Genomic DNA, 15641 nt, shown 5'->3' on the forward strand with positions numbered 1-15641 from the left:
TTGTACCAACCTAAATCTACTTTAATCCATATTAATGTACCTTGCTCTAATATGTACCAACCTTATCCACGTAAGACACTTTAATCCACCTTCCCATTATCTGTACCAGCCTTAATCCACTTTAATTCACATTCATTCATTTTACTTCACTTTAATTCACTTTAGCTTGTCACTTTCATTAGGTGAAGCGCCAATAGTGACGACACACAAGAAGAAATACAGACAGGAAGCGCCTTGTCCTGTCTGTATTTCTTCTTGTGTGTCGTCACTGTTGGCGCTTCAGCTATTGAAAGCTATGCACCAACTAGCCCCTCAACGCGTTTTACTGCAGTAGCTTGTCACCTTACTTTAACTTGTTCTTTTATTCACATTACCTCAGTGGAATTCCCCTTAATTGACTTTAATTCTCATTATTTACCTATGTTAACTAAGTAAAGTTCTTGTACCATTTATACTCTTCTGTACTTCTACTGACGTCATACAAGACGCTGATCACGTCACATTGACTTTTTGGTACCACTCGTTGCGGACAGCGCCTCATTGAGCATATGATGATTTCCCATCAAAAGGAACAGCAGTAGTTTGTGCAATTTAGTAGCAAGAATATTCCAATAAATAGTTTATTTCTCCGCCAACAGATAATGAATGGTACAATAAGCAAATCCCCATAATCAGGGTCCGAGCTATTATAGGCACCGCTGAGCGTATTATTTGGGAAGCTTTATTATGTGTGTGTGTGGGGCGGGGGGTTATTTGCGAAGTCGACGCCAAATGCGACCGTTCTGCAAAATTTGAGCAAGAACAGTGCAGCGGTGAGCGCAAAATCATATTTTGAAGACGCGTAGCCAAATATTCAGGACCCTGCATGTATATAGCGATGCGCGTCGTGGCTGTGCCAGTCGGTGTTAGGGGCATAAAGTCGGTGCGGTGATCGGCACAATGCCTCAATATATCGCGAAATGAAAACACATATACAGCTGCGCTCAAATTTCGCATCAGGGAGTATCGTAACCATCGGGGATTTTTTTTTTCTTGCTTCGTAAGACGCGTAGAATAAAGCGCAAAAGGCTAATAATATACTAACTGTAATTTAATAAGTATGCGGCGCTTAGTTACAGCAGACTTGTGTACATTATTCTCGTGTACTACATCCGAAGTACCAAGGCTTCATCGCCAGTTTGCGCCACTTGCTAGCTCGTTCTTGAGGCTTTCTCTGCCGATTTAAAATTATGATTCCTACATGAGCATTAGCGTGGGGGCTCCTATCTGAATACAAGAAAAAAAAAATGGGATCGTTTTTCTCGGCATACGCTGCACCAAGTTAATTTGGTGAGGTGTCTTGCACTTAAAAGAATAAGTTAAATGTATCTATCTATATATATATATATATTATAGTGACTGTCGAGTTTATATCTCTAACTCAGCAATGAAAACGAAATCACATTTTTGTAAATTGCACGTAATAGTACACTCTTAAGCAAAATTACACCCTATTGCCGCACAACGATAATCGTCATCCGTCTTGTCCGCATTTCCTTTCTTTAACGCGGCGAGCCTGATACCTCCTAGTAACGAACGGCATGCGCGTTATCAGCATGACATAGCATTCCCGATAGGAAAGTAGCGGGCGCGGCGTTTTCAAGAAAGGAAACGCAAGCAAGGCAGATGACGATTATCGCTGTGTGGCAGAGATATACCCAAAAGGGTGTAACTTTGTCTAAGAGTTGTAATGGTTGGGGTCGGGCATGAAATAGATGGTAGCTGGCCCATGCCGCCGTCCAACTTATCCACGCTGAGGACGTTGTTGAAGGGAGAGACTAGTTCTCATCCAGAACGAGGAATATGGGTTTATTTACAGTATTTACATGAGAACGTTACAGTTCATCATGGCTGAAAGAGGAATGCACCCTGAGGAGCCTTCAACGGCTCCTTAAATACACTCTGTCCTCCCTAGATCCCTAGGTGAGGGAAAACGTCAGTTCACCGCCGACCAATTCGGAGCGTCCAAAGTCATCGTACACTCTAAAAAAAGTTTGCACCCTTTGGAGTGTATCTGCCACACAACAATAATCGTCATCTCCCTTGATGCGTTTCCTTTCTTGAAAACGCCTTGCCCGCTACTTTCCTGCCGGGAATGCTATGTGATGCAGATAACGCGCATGCCGTTCGTTACTGGAAAGTGCCGGGCTCGCAGCGTTAAAGAAAGGAAACGCATCAAGGCAGATGACGATTATTGCTGTGTGGCAGAGATACACTCCAAAGGGTGCAAACTTTTTTTAGAGTGTAGCCGATCCGCCTTTGAGGGGGAGGGTATACGCACTCATTTCTGTGCAGGTTGCACCGACCACACAAAGGTGAGAGGGTTCTCGCAGACACGGTGCTTGACCTGAGCAGGCGCCTCTTCATCCCAGTGTTGACTCCGCAGACAATGGCCGCCGCATCTGTCCATGACTTCTAAGCCCTGTGAGACGGCCGCAAGACATCTCCCAGGATTTCCACCGCTTTGAAAAAGCCGTGACGGTGACGGTGAATCTTCCAACAATACTTGGTCCGCCAACCGCGTTTAGTCATAGCGGCGCCGAGGGGGTGTTGATGCGGCACATCGTCGCCCCCTACAAATCGAGTCGCCGCAGCAGGTGGGGAAGCGTTCCACGGTCGCTTCTGGGAAGCTCGCCACCCCCGCAGCAACAGCTGGCTGGGAAAATTTTGTAGGTCGGACTGGTCGGTACCCTTGCAGGTAGTTCGTAACAGAGTGTACACTCTTAAGCAAATGTACACCCTTTGGGGTGTATATTTGCCAAACAACAATAATTGTCATCTGTCATTGCTTGCGTTTCCTTCCTTTTAAACGCTGCGCTCGCTACTTTCCTGTCGAGAATGCTCTGTCATGATGATAGCGGGCACGCCGTTCGTGTCTTGGAAGTACCGGGCTCGCCGCGTTAAAGAAAGGAAATGCGGGGAAGACAGATGACGATTATAGTTGTGTGGCAAAAGGGTGTAATTTTGCTTAAAAGTGTACGTCTGAAGTGGACAAACTTGACATATCGATTAATAAATCGATATTATGCGAGTAGAACTTTTGCAAAACCATTGTAAACAATGTATGAAATTCATGTAAGATATAAATTGACATATCAGATTTGTCCGCTTTGGATGCTGTAACAGATGCAGTTTACGGAATTGCGATATCTGTTCTTTGTGCAGAGCTACGAATTTGTAAACCTTGATAAATTCGGGCAGCCTACGGAGGATGTCGATCGGCACGTTTAAATGACTTGAGCTTGATATATAGCGTAAGCAGGAGTAATTAAGACTGTCTCGTAGATGCTGGTAGATTTAGATGGGGATGGGGGGGGGCTAGGTTGTTTGGGTGTTCGCTCCACAACTGCTGTACGCTTTCTTGATGAACAGCCATTTGCCCCTCTCCTCCTATCAAGTGCTAGCGCCCCCATTTCCCGTGAAAAAAATTCCTGGCTACGCGCCACTGCATGCAGGCGAACCTAAATGACAGTGTTCTCGCGAGGACAATGCAAGAATATTTATAAAAGGGAGGTGTACTATCGCCTAAAGCCCCTCCATACACGTTTCCGCGGCGGTGGCGCGTCGATGGAGAGGCTTTACTATCGCCCAGCAAAATTTCTTCTTGACACAACGAAAACTCGTAGTAAAGTGCCCGTAGCTGGCCTATGTGGCTTTGCTGCGCGACTGAACGAGGACGTAGAAAAAAACAGATACACAGACACAGCGCAACCATGGATTCTAACCAACTAGCCCGCCAACGTATTTTAACTGAGTCACTGCGACATGCCGGACATTGGAGTGCCGCCATCGCATTACGGTTGATTCGTATGCAACTAAATGATCGCATAAATTCTTTCAGTCTTTCAAGACCACGTTAACTTTCGTGGCAGCTTAGTTGCAACAAGTAAGATGGCAGCCCCATTCGAACCGAAAATAAAATCGAACGGCCGCGGACGAAAGGCAGTAGATACGGTTGTCATCGACATCGAGGAAACTGTTCGCTTCGTTTTGTGCTTCCGTGATCAGCAGCTGCAGCTCGGTGGGCTTGAGGAGAGTGGGATTACAGCGTTACCATCGGCAACGATTTCAAGATGGGTACAGGTTGGGTGGCGATGCGGTATCTGCGCTGCGTTATTGTGACGTAACCCTTGGACACGTCTATAATATGATTGCCTATGTGATTGCCACGCTACTCGCCCCTATCTGTGTATCATGAAGGAGCCAGCGCCGCCGCCTGAGCGAAAGAAGGTAGTGAAAATAATTTCTGCTACAAATTCGCGTTTAGATATCGTTAGGACACAAAACGTTTGGATATCGTATTGCAGGAGCCAGCGGCGCAACCTTGATGCTTGCTACGTCCTGGAAAAAAAAAGAAAGAACATTGAGTGAAACTGCGAAAGGCCAAGCCGGCCTGTTGAGCAGATCCGCAAAAAAAGTTTAGCGTTCTCTCGCCGATTTAGATCGTGGATGTTTGCAGCTGTTGTACACGCATTCCGGGACTGAAAATAATATAAAAAGCACATTGACAACGTCGCGAAAATAAAAAGGTGCGAGCAGCCGCGCTGAGTACACCTGTGCATGCTGTCTGCATTTCCGCTCTGAGGTAAATGTCCCGCAGTTGGTCGTAGCGAGAACTTGCTTAATCGTACACAGGGCGCAGCTTCGCTTAACGATGATTAAGGAAACTACCGAAACTGCGAAGGACTGCTTTGCTACCCGTGCCGTTTTTCAGATGGCGAATGCACTCAAGTATACGTCGCTAGTTTTCATCGTAGTCCAGACCACCGCCATGGTGCTATTGCTGCGGTATTCACGCACGCAAGCGGTGCAAGGTCCGCGTTACCTGTCCAGCACAGCTGTCGTGTGTGCCGAGTTCCTCAAAATCCTCTCCTGCATAGCAGTGCTGCTGTGGGAAAACGGTAAGCCCGCGTCAACGTGTCTCGGCGTTGCGATTTTGCACAGCCACTAGTTGAAATGGATACGCACAAGAGCTATTCAATAACTTTCATAGTTGCCTGCAGACACATAAAAAAAAGAAAGCAATGATGTTGCGTGTTCTGATGTTGTGTGTTATTGTGTACATCCTAGGCATTATTTTGTAACTGCATACGTGTACCGCAGCCCAGATGGTTTTGTAGTGTCGCTGGTCGGTAGAGTCAAATGTATCATGTGAAGTTTCAGGAGACATTCCTACTGTAAAATGACACCTAACATTTCATGTTCGTGTTCATGTAAACACCTTGTGAATGGTTAAAAACGAGTTCCTTTCCTTCCTAAACTCGACTTGTAAATGTGAGCTTAAGTTTCATTATTTTTGGTTTCTACCTTTTCACTATCCTGCGTAGTTTTCCGTTGAAAGAAGGAATCTTTTTTTTTCATGATGCATATCTCATCAGCAGTATCAGCTGGGGAGCTCTTCTTTTAAAAAGAAATTAACACATTTTTGTTCAGTGGTTATTTACATATCACTTTACATCTCACTTGTTATTCAGTGGCATGTTGTTGCAGGCTTAATGCATATGTCTCGGAACAGCTTTCTCCTTTTCAGCACTTTTTTGCTTTGTGTACACATTATTATTATTATTTCTTTTTTCATGCTTCCAAGTTGTCATGGGATTCCTACCACCATTTGGAGGGCTTACTCTCCTGTTTGAAAGAAACTGGTTTCACATGTGTAGGTTGGAGCACAGGATATGTTCAAATCCAGTGGACATAAATTTTCTACTTTTGGAAACAAAATGCCTGAGTGCTAACAAGCACAGGAAGAGAAACCATTGCAACGAAGTGGAGAACTTAATCTGCTTATAGTAGTAAGTGGAGGCAGATAGAGGGACTGCACAATCAACATAATGTGGACAGTACAGTTGACTCTCGTTAATTTGACCTTTGTGGGACTGCAAGTTTTGGGAAAATATTCTAATGGATGAGCAAACAAATGGCAGCAAAATGTATTCAAGCCAGTATTACAATAACTAAATGTGTCGTCATTGGTCAGCTCCCCATAGAACTCAACACTATCATTAGTGCTGACAAAATCTTGTGAAAGAAAGTGCCCCAGGCATAGAGCAAGTAGTTATTATCACTGCAGGACACGTTACTACCATCAGGGTTGTTGCCTAAGGGACCGTCTGCTGTTTTCAAACTTTTAGTAGCTCATGCATGATGGGGCACCAATGGGAGGTCGAATTAACCAAAGTGACATGCTCCCAGTGCGTTCATTCGTGAAAAGTTAAATGAACCGAGGTCGAATTAATAAGAGTCTGCTGTATTATAAAGCGTGCGCTCAATTGTCAAGCATGTGCAAAATACGATACCAAAGTTGAAAGAATTGTTGATGAGCTGTCACCGGACTGTGAGAAAAGTTTCACTTCATCATGTTTTTAGATTGTGATCACAACTTTGGTTAACACAGATATTCTCTTTATGCTTTCTGTTATGCCTTCTGTAATGCTTGCCAAGTCTTTGCTAAACATGTACTCATTCCATGTAAGGAAACGTTGTCCCATATTCTTGCATTTGTCACAATTATATTGTTTTATTTTGAATGCATTGCAATAAAGTATTAGTACATCCTTGTAGACTTCAGAGGCATATAAGAAGTATGCAGGATAAATATATATCCGACAGGCATTAGAATGTTAACGGAATGCTAATGTATAAGATTTAAGCTTAAAATAAATATGAATATTATATTTATTTGCTGTGTCAATGCATAACATGTCGCCTCACTTTTGCAAAATAATTTCTAGAGGACACATTTTGTAGAATGATTGCATGTTATGTGTCATTCCCAAACTGTAAATTATTTTCCAGCATCAAAGGTACTCCAGAGAAAGGTCTGTGGAGATATCAGATACGTTCGTTCAGCTATTTCTATGTCATGAATGCAATGAAACTCTTGTTTGTTCTGTTGGGGTTCAACTTAGTGAAAAATTGCATTTTGATTCTCCAACAAAGTCAAACTGAACTCAGCCGTGCACTCTTCTGTGTCAAGGTTTCTCGGTCCCAGCGCTAGTGCTGCAGCTTCGCAATGAAGTGTGGAGGCAGCCGAAAGAAACTTGCAAGATGCTGGTGCCTGCGGGGCTCTACACAGTCCAGAACAACCTGCTGTTCTTTGCACTGTCACTCCTGGACGCTGCCACCTACCAGGTTTGTTCTGTCAATTGGTAGTTGTAGTACTGTGAACTTTTAGTTAGTCCTGGACTTCAAAGGGCTAGAGAATATACTGGTAAGCCTCAGAGTGCCTTTAATACTTGAATGGCTATTCTGCTAATGAGTTTCGGTTTCATGTCTCTTATGAAGGGTGTGTGTCATGGAGTGGCGACACACAAGGTGACCACTTGGGGGCAAGACATTGGGACATTTTGGCACTCGTTCCTGCTCCCTGGGGGCCTGTTATGTTGCTGCATTGAGCTACGTAGTGAGTAGCAGCATAGTAGATAGCCGAGTCAGCTGGAGTAAGTACCAAAACGTCATGTTATTCTGCTGCCACGTAACCACCTTCTGCGTCTGACATCACGGCACATCACTAATTCGTAGAAAATCTATTATAGTGAATTATTTAGGGCACTCTGACTGAGGCTTTAGAGTTTGGAGGTCCAGGATGTTCATTTAATGCAACAAATGAAATGTTGAAAATGTCATGCCAGTACTCCATTAAAGATAGAGTTAGTGCTAGTTCTCCTGGGGTTAGTTCTAGTAGATAAACATAAAATACCCCGGAAAATGGATGGGAAAAGTGACGTTCGATTTGTAAGAGTATTGCACACGTAATGTGAACACGTAGGTCATATCCCACCTAGGGCCACTTGTGTTTTCACCATGCAAAAAAAGAAGTGAGGCGTGCAGTGAGGCGTGCGGTGTTTTCACCCACTTTCATTTTCATTTATTTATGATTTTCTTTAATTCAGTTAAGAACTTCAGGTAATTTTCTTTATGTTGTCCTTGGTGTCACTTTTTGTTGGCTCTTGTGATGACTAATACAATTCGGGCCCCTTGGTTCCCTTTCTTCTTCTCACTCATTACTCCATGAATAGAATTCTTGGACGAAGAATTAAAAAAGAAACTTATTCGATCAGGTGCATTGCTGAAAACTTGTAAGTATATGTAATCTTATGTGCTTATTTGTGAATATGAGGTCCGTTATTGGTTACCTGATATGGTCGTAATTTTATGCAAGCTTGCTTTATGTAACTTACTAGAAAATATTACAAGATATCAGTTGCTCAGATTTTGCTAAATATTATGTCAATGCATGATTCTGCTGCATGATTCAAGAAATACAATAAGGCCAATGGTATTGTTCTGTCTACCTTTGAGCAAAAGTTACCAAACTTGCTGAAAAAACACTCCTCTCAATGTCAATTTCGACATCTCGCACCTCTTCTTCTTGTGCAGACAAGACCAGTAAGCTTGGCCTAATTGGATTTGTTGCATCAGGCAGAAACCATTGATAGCCTGTTTACGAAATCTGAGGGACTGATCTTTTGCAATAAATTTCAAATTGCATTTTTTTTAGCAAGTAAGTAAAGGAAGCTTGTGTAAAATTATAACCAATTCAGGTAAGCAAGAATGGACGTTGTATTCAAAATAAGCATTTAAGATGACATATATCTGTTTTCAGCCCCAGAACTGGAGGAATCCAGATTAAACAAAAATTGAATTTTCTCTGACTGATAACTTGTGTGTGTGTGTGTGTTAGTTTTCATAATTTCTTTGGCTATAGTATATTCTATCGCATCCTGAAAATAGATCTAGAGCAAGTTTGGTGATCAGGAAATATATGTTCCGAGCTGTTGCTTGTGAATGAATTTCAGCACATGAGAACATGACTTTGCACCAAATCACTGAAGCAGGCAGTGGAGTTTTAATTTGTCACTCATCATGTAATTGCACAAATATTCTAGTATGGTAAGCAACCTGGGCTAGATATTGTAAAGATTCTTGTTTTTTAATCCCTCATTCTTGTCACCCTTTGTCTTGCATACAGCTGTACTTCTGGGATGGGCCCTCAGCATGACCGACATTAGAGAAAGAGTTGAGCCAAAAGGAATATTTAAATTGTGGGGTTTGATGTCGAAACAGTTTAAGTGCGTATTGAGGGACAGCATAATGTAAGGCTCTGCATTAGTTTTTACCACCCGAGTTTCTTTAACGTCCACCTATGTCAAGAGGCGTAAGTGTCCTCTCATTTTGCCCCCATCAACATGCAGCATCGTCAGCTGGGAAAAAGGCACCAGGCGGCTGTTGTAAGGTGCCAGCCATGTGCTGGTGAGCAGTGCCACCAATGGCAGCGGTAAGAGCACTGGCATGTGAAGCAGACGACAGAGCAAGGGCGTACACGGCACTTCCAGTGATGTTGCACTGCAATATTTAAGGCCTGATGTACTAGAAAACATAAACAGCTATCGTCTAGACAAACACACCACACAGGAAGTCATTTACTGGAACCAATTTTTGCAAGAACTGAAACCTTCAAACACAGTTTTTCCGGAGGACCATTTCAGGCTGAAACTGTCTTCCGGGGGCCATTTTCCAGTCTCCTAATTTTGTTAAACCTCTAGAAGAGCATTTGTTTGAGTGAATGAGTGCTGTATATGTGTGTATACGTGTATATATGTATAAATATGTATATGTGTGTACATATTTTTCTGCTTGTTTATTAGCGGCAATCTCTTAAACTGCCGTTCTTTTTTTTTTCTTCTTATGTCACAGTGTATTTCCATGCCTTGTATAGCCCCTCCTGCATGGGCCATAACTGTTGGCCTGCAATATTCTGAAATAAATAAATAAATAAATAAATAAATAAATAAAACACATTTTCATGTGTCTGCTGCTGTGAAAGGTCACCGCCTGTACTAGGCAGGTCGCATTTATGTCACCAGGTAGTTAGTACATGAAGTAGAAAACGAGGGCAAATTGCGATGCAAATGCATTCCGCAGAGATAGCTCACCGCAGCAAGCCAGGACTTGGAACTCCAACAGTCATTTTCCACATGCTAGTTTGCTGTACATGATAACATTGTTGCATATTTCATCATGTAAATTGGCATAGCAGCACAAAAATTACAGACAAAAAAATGGAGACGTGCATCTCCTTTTTTTGTTTCTTGTGCTGCTTTGCTGATCGCCCATGTGTCATTGAGTACCCATTCTCTGTCCATTGCAATTATTTCTTTCATTGTGGTGCTTCGCTGATCATAATGTTGTAGAAACTGGCCCAATCTTCAGTTTTTGTCTCTTTCACACAGCTTAGTGCGATGAGAGCCGATGGTGGCAGGTGTGCATGTGTAAGGCTGGTGTAGATGGCAAGTGTGAACACGCCGCTGGGCTTGCGTCTACCTTCAATGCACAGCAAACAGTCATCTACCAGATGCAACCAGAGCTTGGAAGCGTGAGAAAAAAAAAATACCCTAAAAAAAACACTAAGCCACATAGAGCACAGAGGAATGGCTAAAATCTCAGTGTTTTCTTTTGGTGCCAAAGCTCTGGAGGCACCTGCGGAGGCAAAGACATGCCATTCACATGGCATGTGAAGCTCTTGCATATAAACAGCTCCTTTATTAATGTTAGACCAACTAGACAAAATTTGGAGGATGCTTAAGCTTCGCTTTTAAGAGTGGAACACAATAGCATTCAAAGATCCCCGACTCCTTATCAAGCTTTCCGGCAACTGGAGAGTATGTAACCGTAATGTTTACTGGGGAACCACTGGCGGCGAACGCTATGCACGAAAGTGGGCTTTCTGGTAGAAACGCGCCCTCATGCATGGGCCGTGGTGCAGCGGAGGCAAGCGCCATCTGAAGGTTTTGCAAGAAACTGGGCGTGCTGCTCCATGGCCTCCAAGATATTCGTGCCCCGGCGTGCACAAATGGCAGATGCCGTGGCTTGTCTATGAATGGTAGAAACGCTAGAAAAGGGGTTTGTTTGAGTTTCCACATAACAGAATTGTTTTCTCATATATTCAAATTACAATGCAACGCTCTCTTTGCAATTTTTCTGATGTAGTTCAGATCGAGAAATTCAATTAATTTAGTAATTTCCTTGTGCTACATGGAGCGCCTGGGTATAGGTGGTTCAAAAACCTTTTTGCTGAAACAGTGTCTGACGCTAGATGCTGAATGCAGACACCGAATTTTCTGTGACGCGAGGCCCTTAACGCTATTGCGTTAAAAACAAAAAAGTGTCGGGTAAGTACAGTGCTCGGCAATTGAAATTTGATACTCGGAGGGTGCAGCTGCTGCTGCCTTTTTGCACCACTGTTGAGCACTGGGTGATTGCCATGGTGCCAAACGCACTCGGAATGCATCACAAAGGCTCTCACTTTTACACTTTCATCATTTATCACAATGCACCAGCTAGGTGTCCCCCGTGCACACAGTCAGCGCATAAATCGCCGGCGGCCCTGCACTCTGAGTATCATGTTGTAATTGCTGAGTACTGTATGTGCCATTGCCTACAGATAGCGCATATTCATGCTTTTAGCCATTCCATCTGGTGAGGTTGCAATGAAAACCAATCGAACTTAATGGCCTCACCTGCTTCTGTCATCTTTCGGTAGCTGTTCGTACTCCCAAAAATGTAACACGTTTGGTTGGATTTGGTTTCATGTGGTATTTTGGCAGTGCAAAACAGAAGAAACAACAAAACATATTCAGCCAAAGTAGTTGGCGGCAGCGCCTGCTGTACCTGGCGCCACCACATGCCATTACATTTGTGGTGCCGCTGCATGGAGGCGCCACTGGTCCACAGTTGTATGTGTATATTGAACCCTCGAACTTGTGCTCTGCAGCATACTGCCATAGCCACTGAGTGGCGGCAGTTAATAAAATCAAAAGAACAGAAAATACATGCAAAATACAGTCCCTGCAAGGTGCCTAACATCAGCCAAACTCCAGAGTCATGCTTCTTTTGCACATAACATTTACAGCAGACATTATACTACACATCAGGACGTTCTCAACTGCACAGAGAAAGGTCAGCTTTTACCGACAATTGGTTCTTACCAGGCCGCCCAATATTATGCTGTGCTGAAATATATTATGGTGTGCCATTATGATCTCATGTTGCTCTTTTTGACTTTTGCAGGTCACTTACCAGCTGAAGATAATGACTACTGCTATGTTTAGTGTGTGGATGTTAAAACGTAGAATATCAAAGCAACAGTGGTTCTCGCTTGTGCTTCTCATCATTGGAGTTGCACTCGTTCAGGTGATTGGGCTTTACACTGTTTTATGAGATCTTCAAGTTTTGTTCTTTACAGTGCTCCACAGCACCTGCAGTATTTAAGATGTTTGCAATACTCACAAACATGCAAATCCAGAACACTGAAAGGGATCTGAAAGCCACATATGGCTCCATGCACAATTTGTGCAGAGAAGTCTTGTCAGATGTGAAACAGAGGCATACATTGCACTTGCTCTACATAACCTGTGTAATAATACCACAGCCAGGAGTCTTGCATAAGTCTTTCTCCTCTGACTGTAATTTCAAGAGAAGCAGAGCCGTGCGTCAAACCTCTTCATTCTCTGTTCCTGCCCTAACCCAACGAATTACACGTGCTGCCTGTCATTCATTGTTGGCCAAAGATATTTAGCCAGAAGCTTCATACTCAAAGACGAAACGTCACAAGAAAAATGTTTATTTCTGGTCCATAAAGGGTTAAAAATCCTCACGTGGTCCAAATAATCCAGAGCTCTCCACTACAGCATTCCTCGTAACCCACTATGCAGTTTCTGAACACAAAAATAATTAATTGAAATTAATTTCACCAAGATTGTTTAATTAGGCCAAACCACTCATTTATAGCCAATTCAGTTAAAGTGAAACTTCATTGCAGTTGGTTTTTGATGCAAGTGGGCTTCCTTGCAGATGCCAACAGAAGAAGAGGCACTGGGAACAACGGCCAAGCAAGGCTCTTACCAGTTCTTGGGCCTCATAGCTGTGCTGATTTCGTGTCTGTCCAGCGGCTTCAGTGGTATCTACCTAGAAAAGCTCCTCAAGGAGATCACATGGTCACTGTGGATACGAAATATCCAACTTGGTAAGGCAGAGCACTTGTCATTTCTCAAGCATAATTTCATTTCTCACATTTATACTTATACAGCTGACTTCTGTTCATTTAAGGCCAATCAGCCCTGCAGCATTCGCTTGAAATTATTCCGAGTTTGAATAAGGTGCACACATGGTGATAGGTGGCTAGATTCAGCATGGTTTTCGTAATGGAGCATTACCATAGTCTTTTGTGTGTGCCGATTCATTTTGCTCTTAATTTTCTTGTGTGCATCAATTTCATTCTGTACAAGAATGAGGGAAGCTTGCTACGCAGTACTAAAGCCCCTCAATCTTTCAAAAGTAGCGCCATTCTTAGATCTTTCCGCCACCCCGCTCACCCTGGCGCGTCCTCCTCCACGCCTCCTGTCGCCCCAGCCTCCTCCGCTCCCCCATTGGCCAATCTGTGTCACGTGGAAGCGGGCGCCGCGCTTTTGTATATTGTTTTATTTCCAGCGTGGAGCAGGCGCCGCGCTTTTGTATATTTTTTCTTTCCAGCGCGCGCCGACCTCCATTGTTGGGCCTGCGCGACGAAAGTACGGCAGGCGGACTGACGGAGTGCGTTAGCGTAATAGAATGTGCAGGGCCGAGAACTTAATTGCGATGCCATGCTGCTGCACCTTCGGTTGCTGCAACAGACACAGCGAGGGCAAAAAGCTTTTTGCTTTGCCGTTCGGCGGGCGCAACGCAAAAAGAAGTGTGGATTCGCAGGATCGGGCGGGCTGACTTCGAGGAAGTGGCAAAGAGCGCACGGCTTAGTGAAGTAAGGGCCACGGCTACTCACAACCTTTTATTTTGAGCCTAGTTCACGCCTTCCGCTTCGAAAAAGTGGGTGTTCATGCTCTGCGTGGTTTTTAGCGCGTTGTTTGACTTTCTTTTTTCGGATGTGCTCTCTTTGTTTCATGTAGTATCGTCTTGCGGTGAAATGCACGCATCTGCAGCTGGCCTGTGACATAAAAGCGACTTTATTCAGGGTGTGTTTTGAGCTCCACCAGAAGTTAGCACATTCTCAACGCTATTGCAAGGCTCACTATTACTTACGATGCAGTCTTTTAGCTTCTTATGTACGCCCGCATGTATTGATTTGGTTTGTGGTGATTAATGTTTTTAACGTTCCGAAGCGACTAAAGCTAGGATGGAGGTCGTAGTGGATGGCTCCGGATAACTTTATCTAGCTCGCCTGGGGATGTTTAACGTGCACTTTGATCGTAGAGTCGTACGTGGGCCGGTAAATTCCTCGTTGGCGTTTCATAATACTCGTGCGCTAGTGCTGCTTTAGAAGTTGGCGCCTCGGCGCGATTGTATTTCTTCAATAAATTTTATTTACTAGTGTAACAACTTGTCATTATTTCGTGTTATTGACGGCGCCGTCAGGGCACCAAAGCGGCAACGGCAACACCAAAGCTAGAACCAGCGCTGGATGGGGCTCGCCGAAGCCTGTGCATGCCACGGGGGTATAAGATCGCGGACAGCCAATTTTGTATGCTAACACTCCCTGCGACGTCTGCATTAGTGTAATGTTACGTGCTCTTCAGAGGCTTCCGTTAGCCATTACATGTGCCCTCCTGGAGCAGTACTTGTAAAAAAAAAAAAAAAAAACAAGATATCGTCACGATTACCAAAGCACCCCGCAATGAAAAAACGGCCCTGTTGCCAGGCATTGCTGACCGCACACAGCCGGAATCTCTCACGCGCCGACCGAACAAAAGTGTCCTGCAGGTACGTGAATGAACCTACGAAACCACGTACGCATACTTTCACGCTGTCAACACCTGAAACATTGGTAATTACGCGCGTGTTTGAGTACACCGCGTGCTTGCGTCGTGTTTCATCAACACGAACTCTCAACGTCGCGCGCTTTACGCCTTAAATACGCCTTGAATAATGGTCATTTTCTCTATTTCCTCCGCAATTCTAACACCAAATTCTAAAGGCCAGTTACCGACTGACGAAGAAAGATCTCAATTGAAAAAACTGCTCCGCAGGGCTCGAACGAACTTTTCTGCGGATTTCCTCCCGTAGCGTGTTAGCCGTCGTCTGCTACGGCAGGCCCACCACCGGCGGCGCCACCGTCGAGGCCGCGCCGAGTGGAGGAGGAGGGAAGCGAATGGCGCTACTTTGGGAGATTGAGGGGCTTTACGCACTACCAATGGCAACAGAATCAGCTTGTCCGAGACGAAAACAAAGGATTATAGGTCAAGTTTTGGTTTAAGTTCTTCCACCCGTCTCCTGATGTGCTCTGCTTTCCTGATTTGTTGTTCGCACTGTTTCCAATTTGAAAATTTTTTTGTTTTGCCAGTCAAGCAAATGTCATGTTTGCTCTGTGCTCATATATCTATGAAGTTGTACTTGCCACAGGAAGAAAGCCTGTGAAGTAAACCCTGACAGGCCTGTTGCATTGTAGATATTCTGATATACGATCAGCTTAAAGCAACCTTATCAAATAATGCTAAAAAATGTTGGAAGGGATTTTCTCTTTTAGATATTTCTTATCTGGGATCAGTAAGTTTTTGTAGTTGAACATCAATATAATGAGTACAGATACACGTATATTGTATTACCAGTTATAT

General features: G+C 43.9%; 1 protein-coding gene across 8 annotated transcripts in view; it reads left to right on the forward strand.

The window, feature by feature from the left end:
- The first annotated feature begins 2507 nt into the window (after positions 1–2507).
- The window catches only part of LOC126539580 (UDP-N-acetylglucosamine transporter-like), a 28932-nt gene continuing 15798 nt past the window's right edge, over positions 2508–15641 (forward strand). For 4 of the 8 annotated variants that reach the window (XM_072285297.1, XM_072285299.1, XM_055075492.2 and 1 more), the window contains exons 1-4: positions 4631–4940; positions 7016–7170; positions 12109–12231; positions 12892–13063. In XM_072285297.1, the coding sequence (XP_072141398.1) occupies positions 4694–4940; positions 7016–7170; positions 12109–12231; positions 12892–13063 (697 nt within the window). In that variant the 5' untranslated portion in view covers positions 4631–4693. The other 4 variants (XM_055075490.2, XM_050186466.2, XM_055075489.1 and 1 more) reach the window with 4 other exon arrangements.

This window comes from Dermacentor andersoni, chromosome 11 (assembly GCF_023375885.2).
Source record: "Dermacentor andersoni chromosome 11, qqDerAnde1_hic_scaffold, whole genome shotgun sequence".
NCBI classification, from domain to species: Eukaryota; Metazoa; Arthropoda; class Arachnida; order Ixodida; family Ixodidae; genus Dermacentor; species Dermacentor andersoni.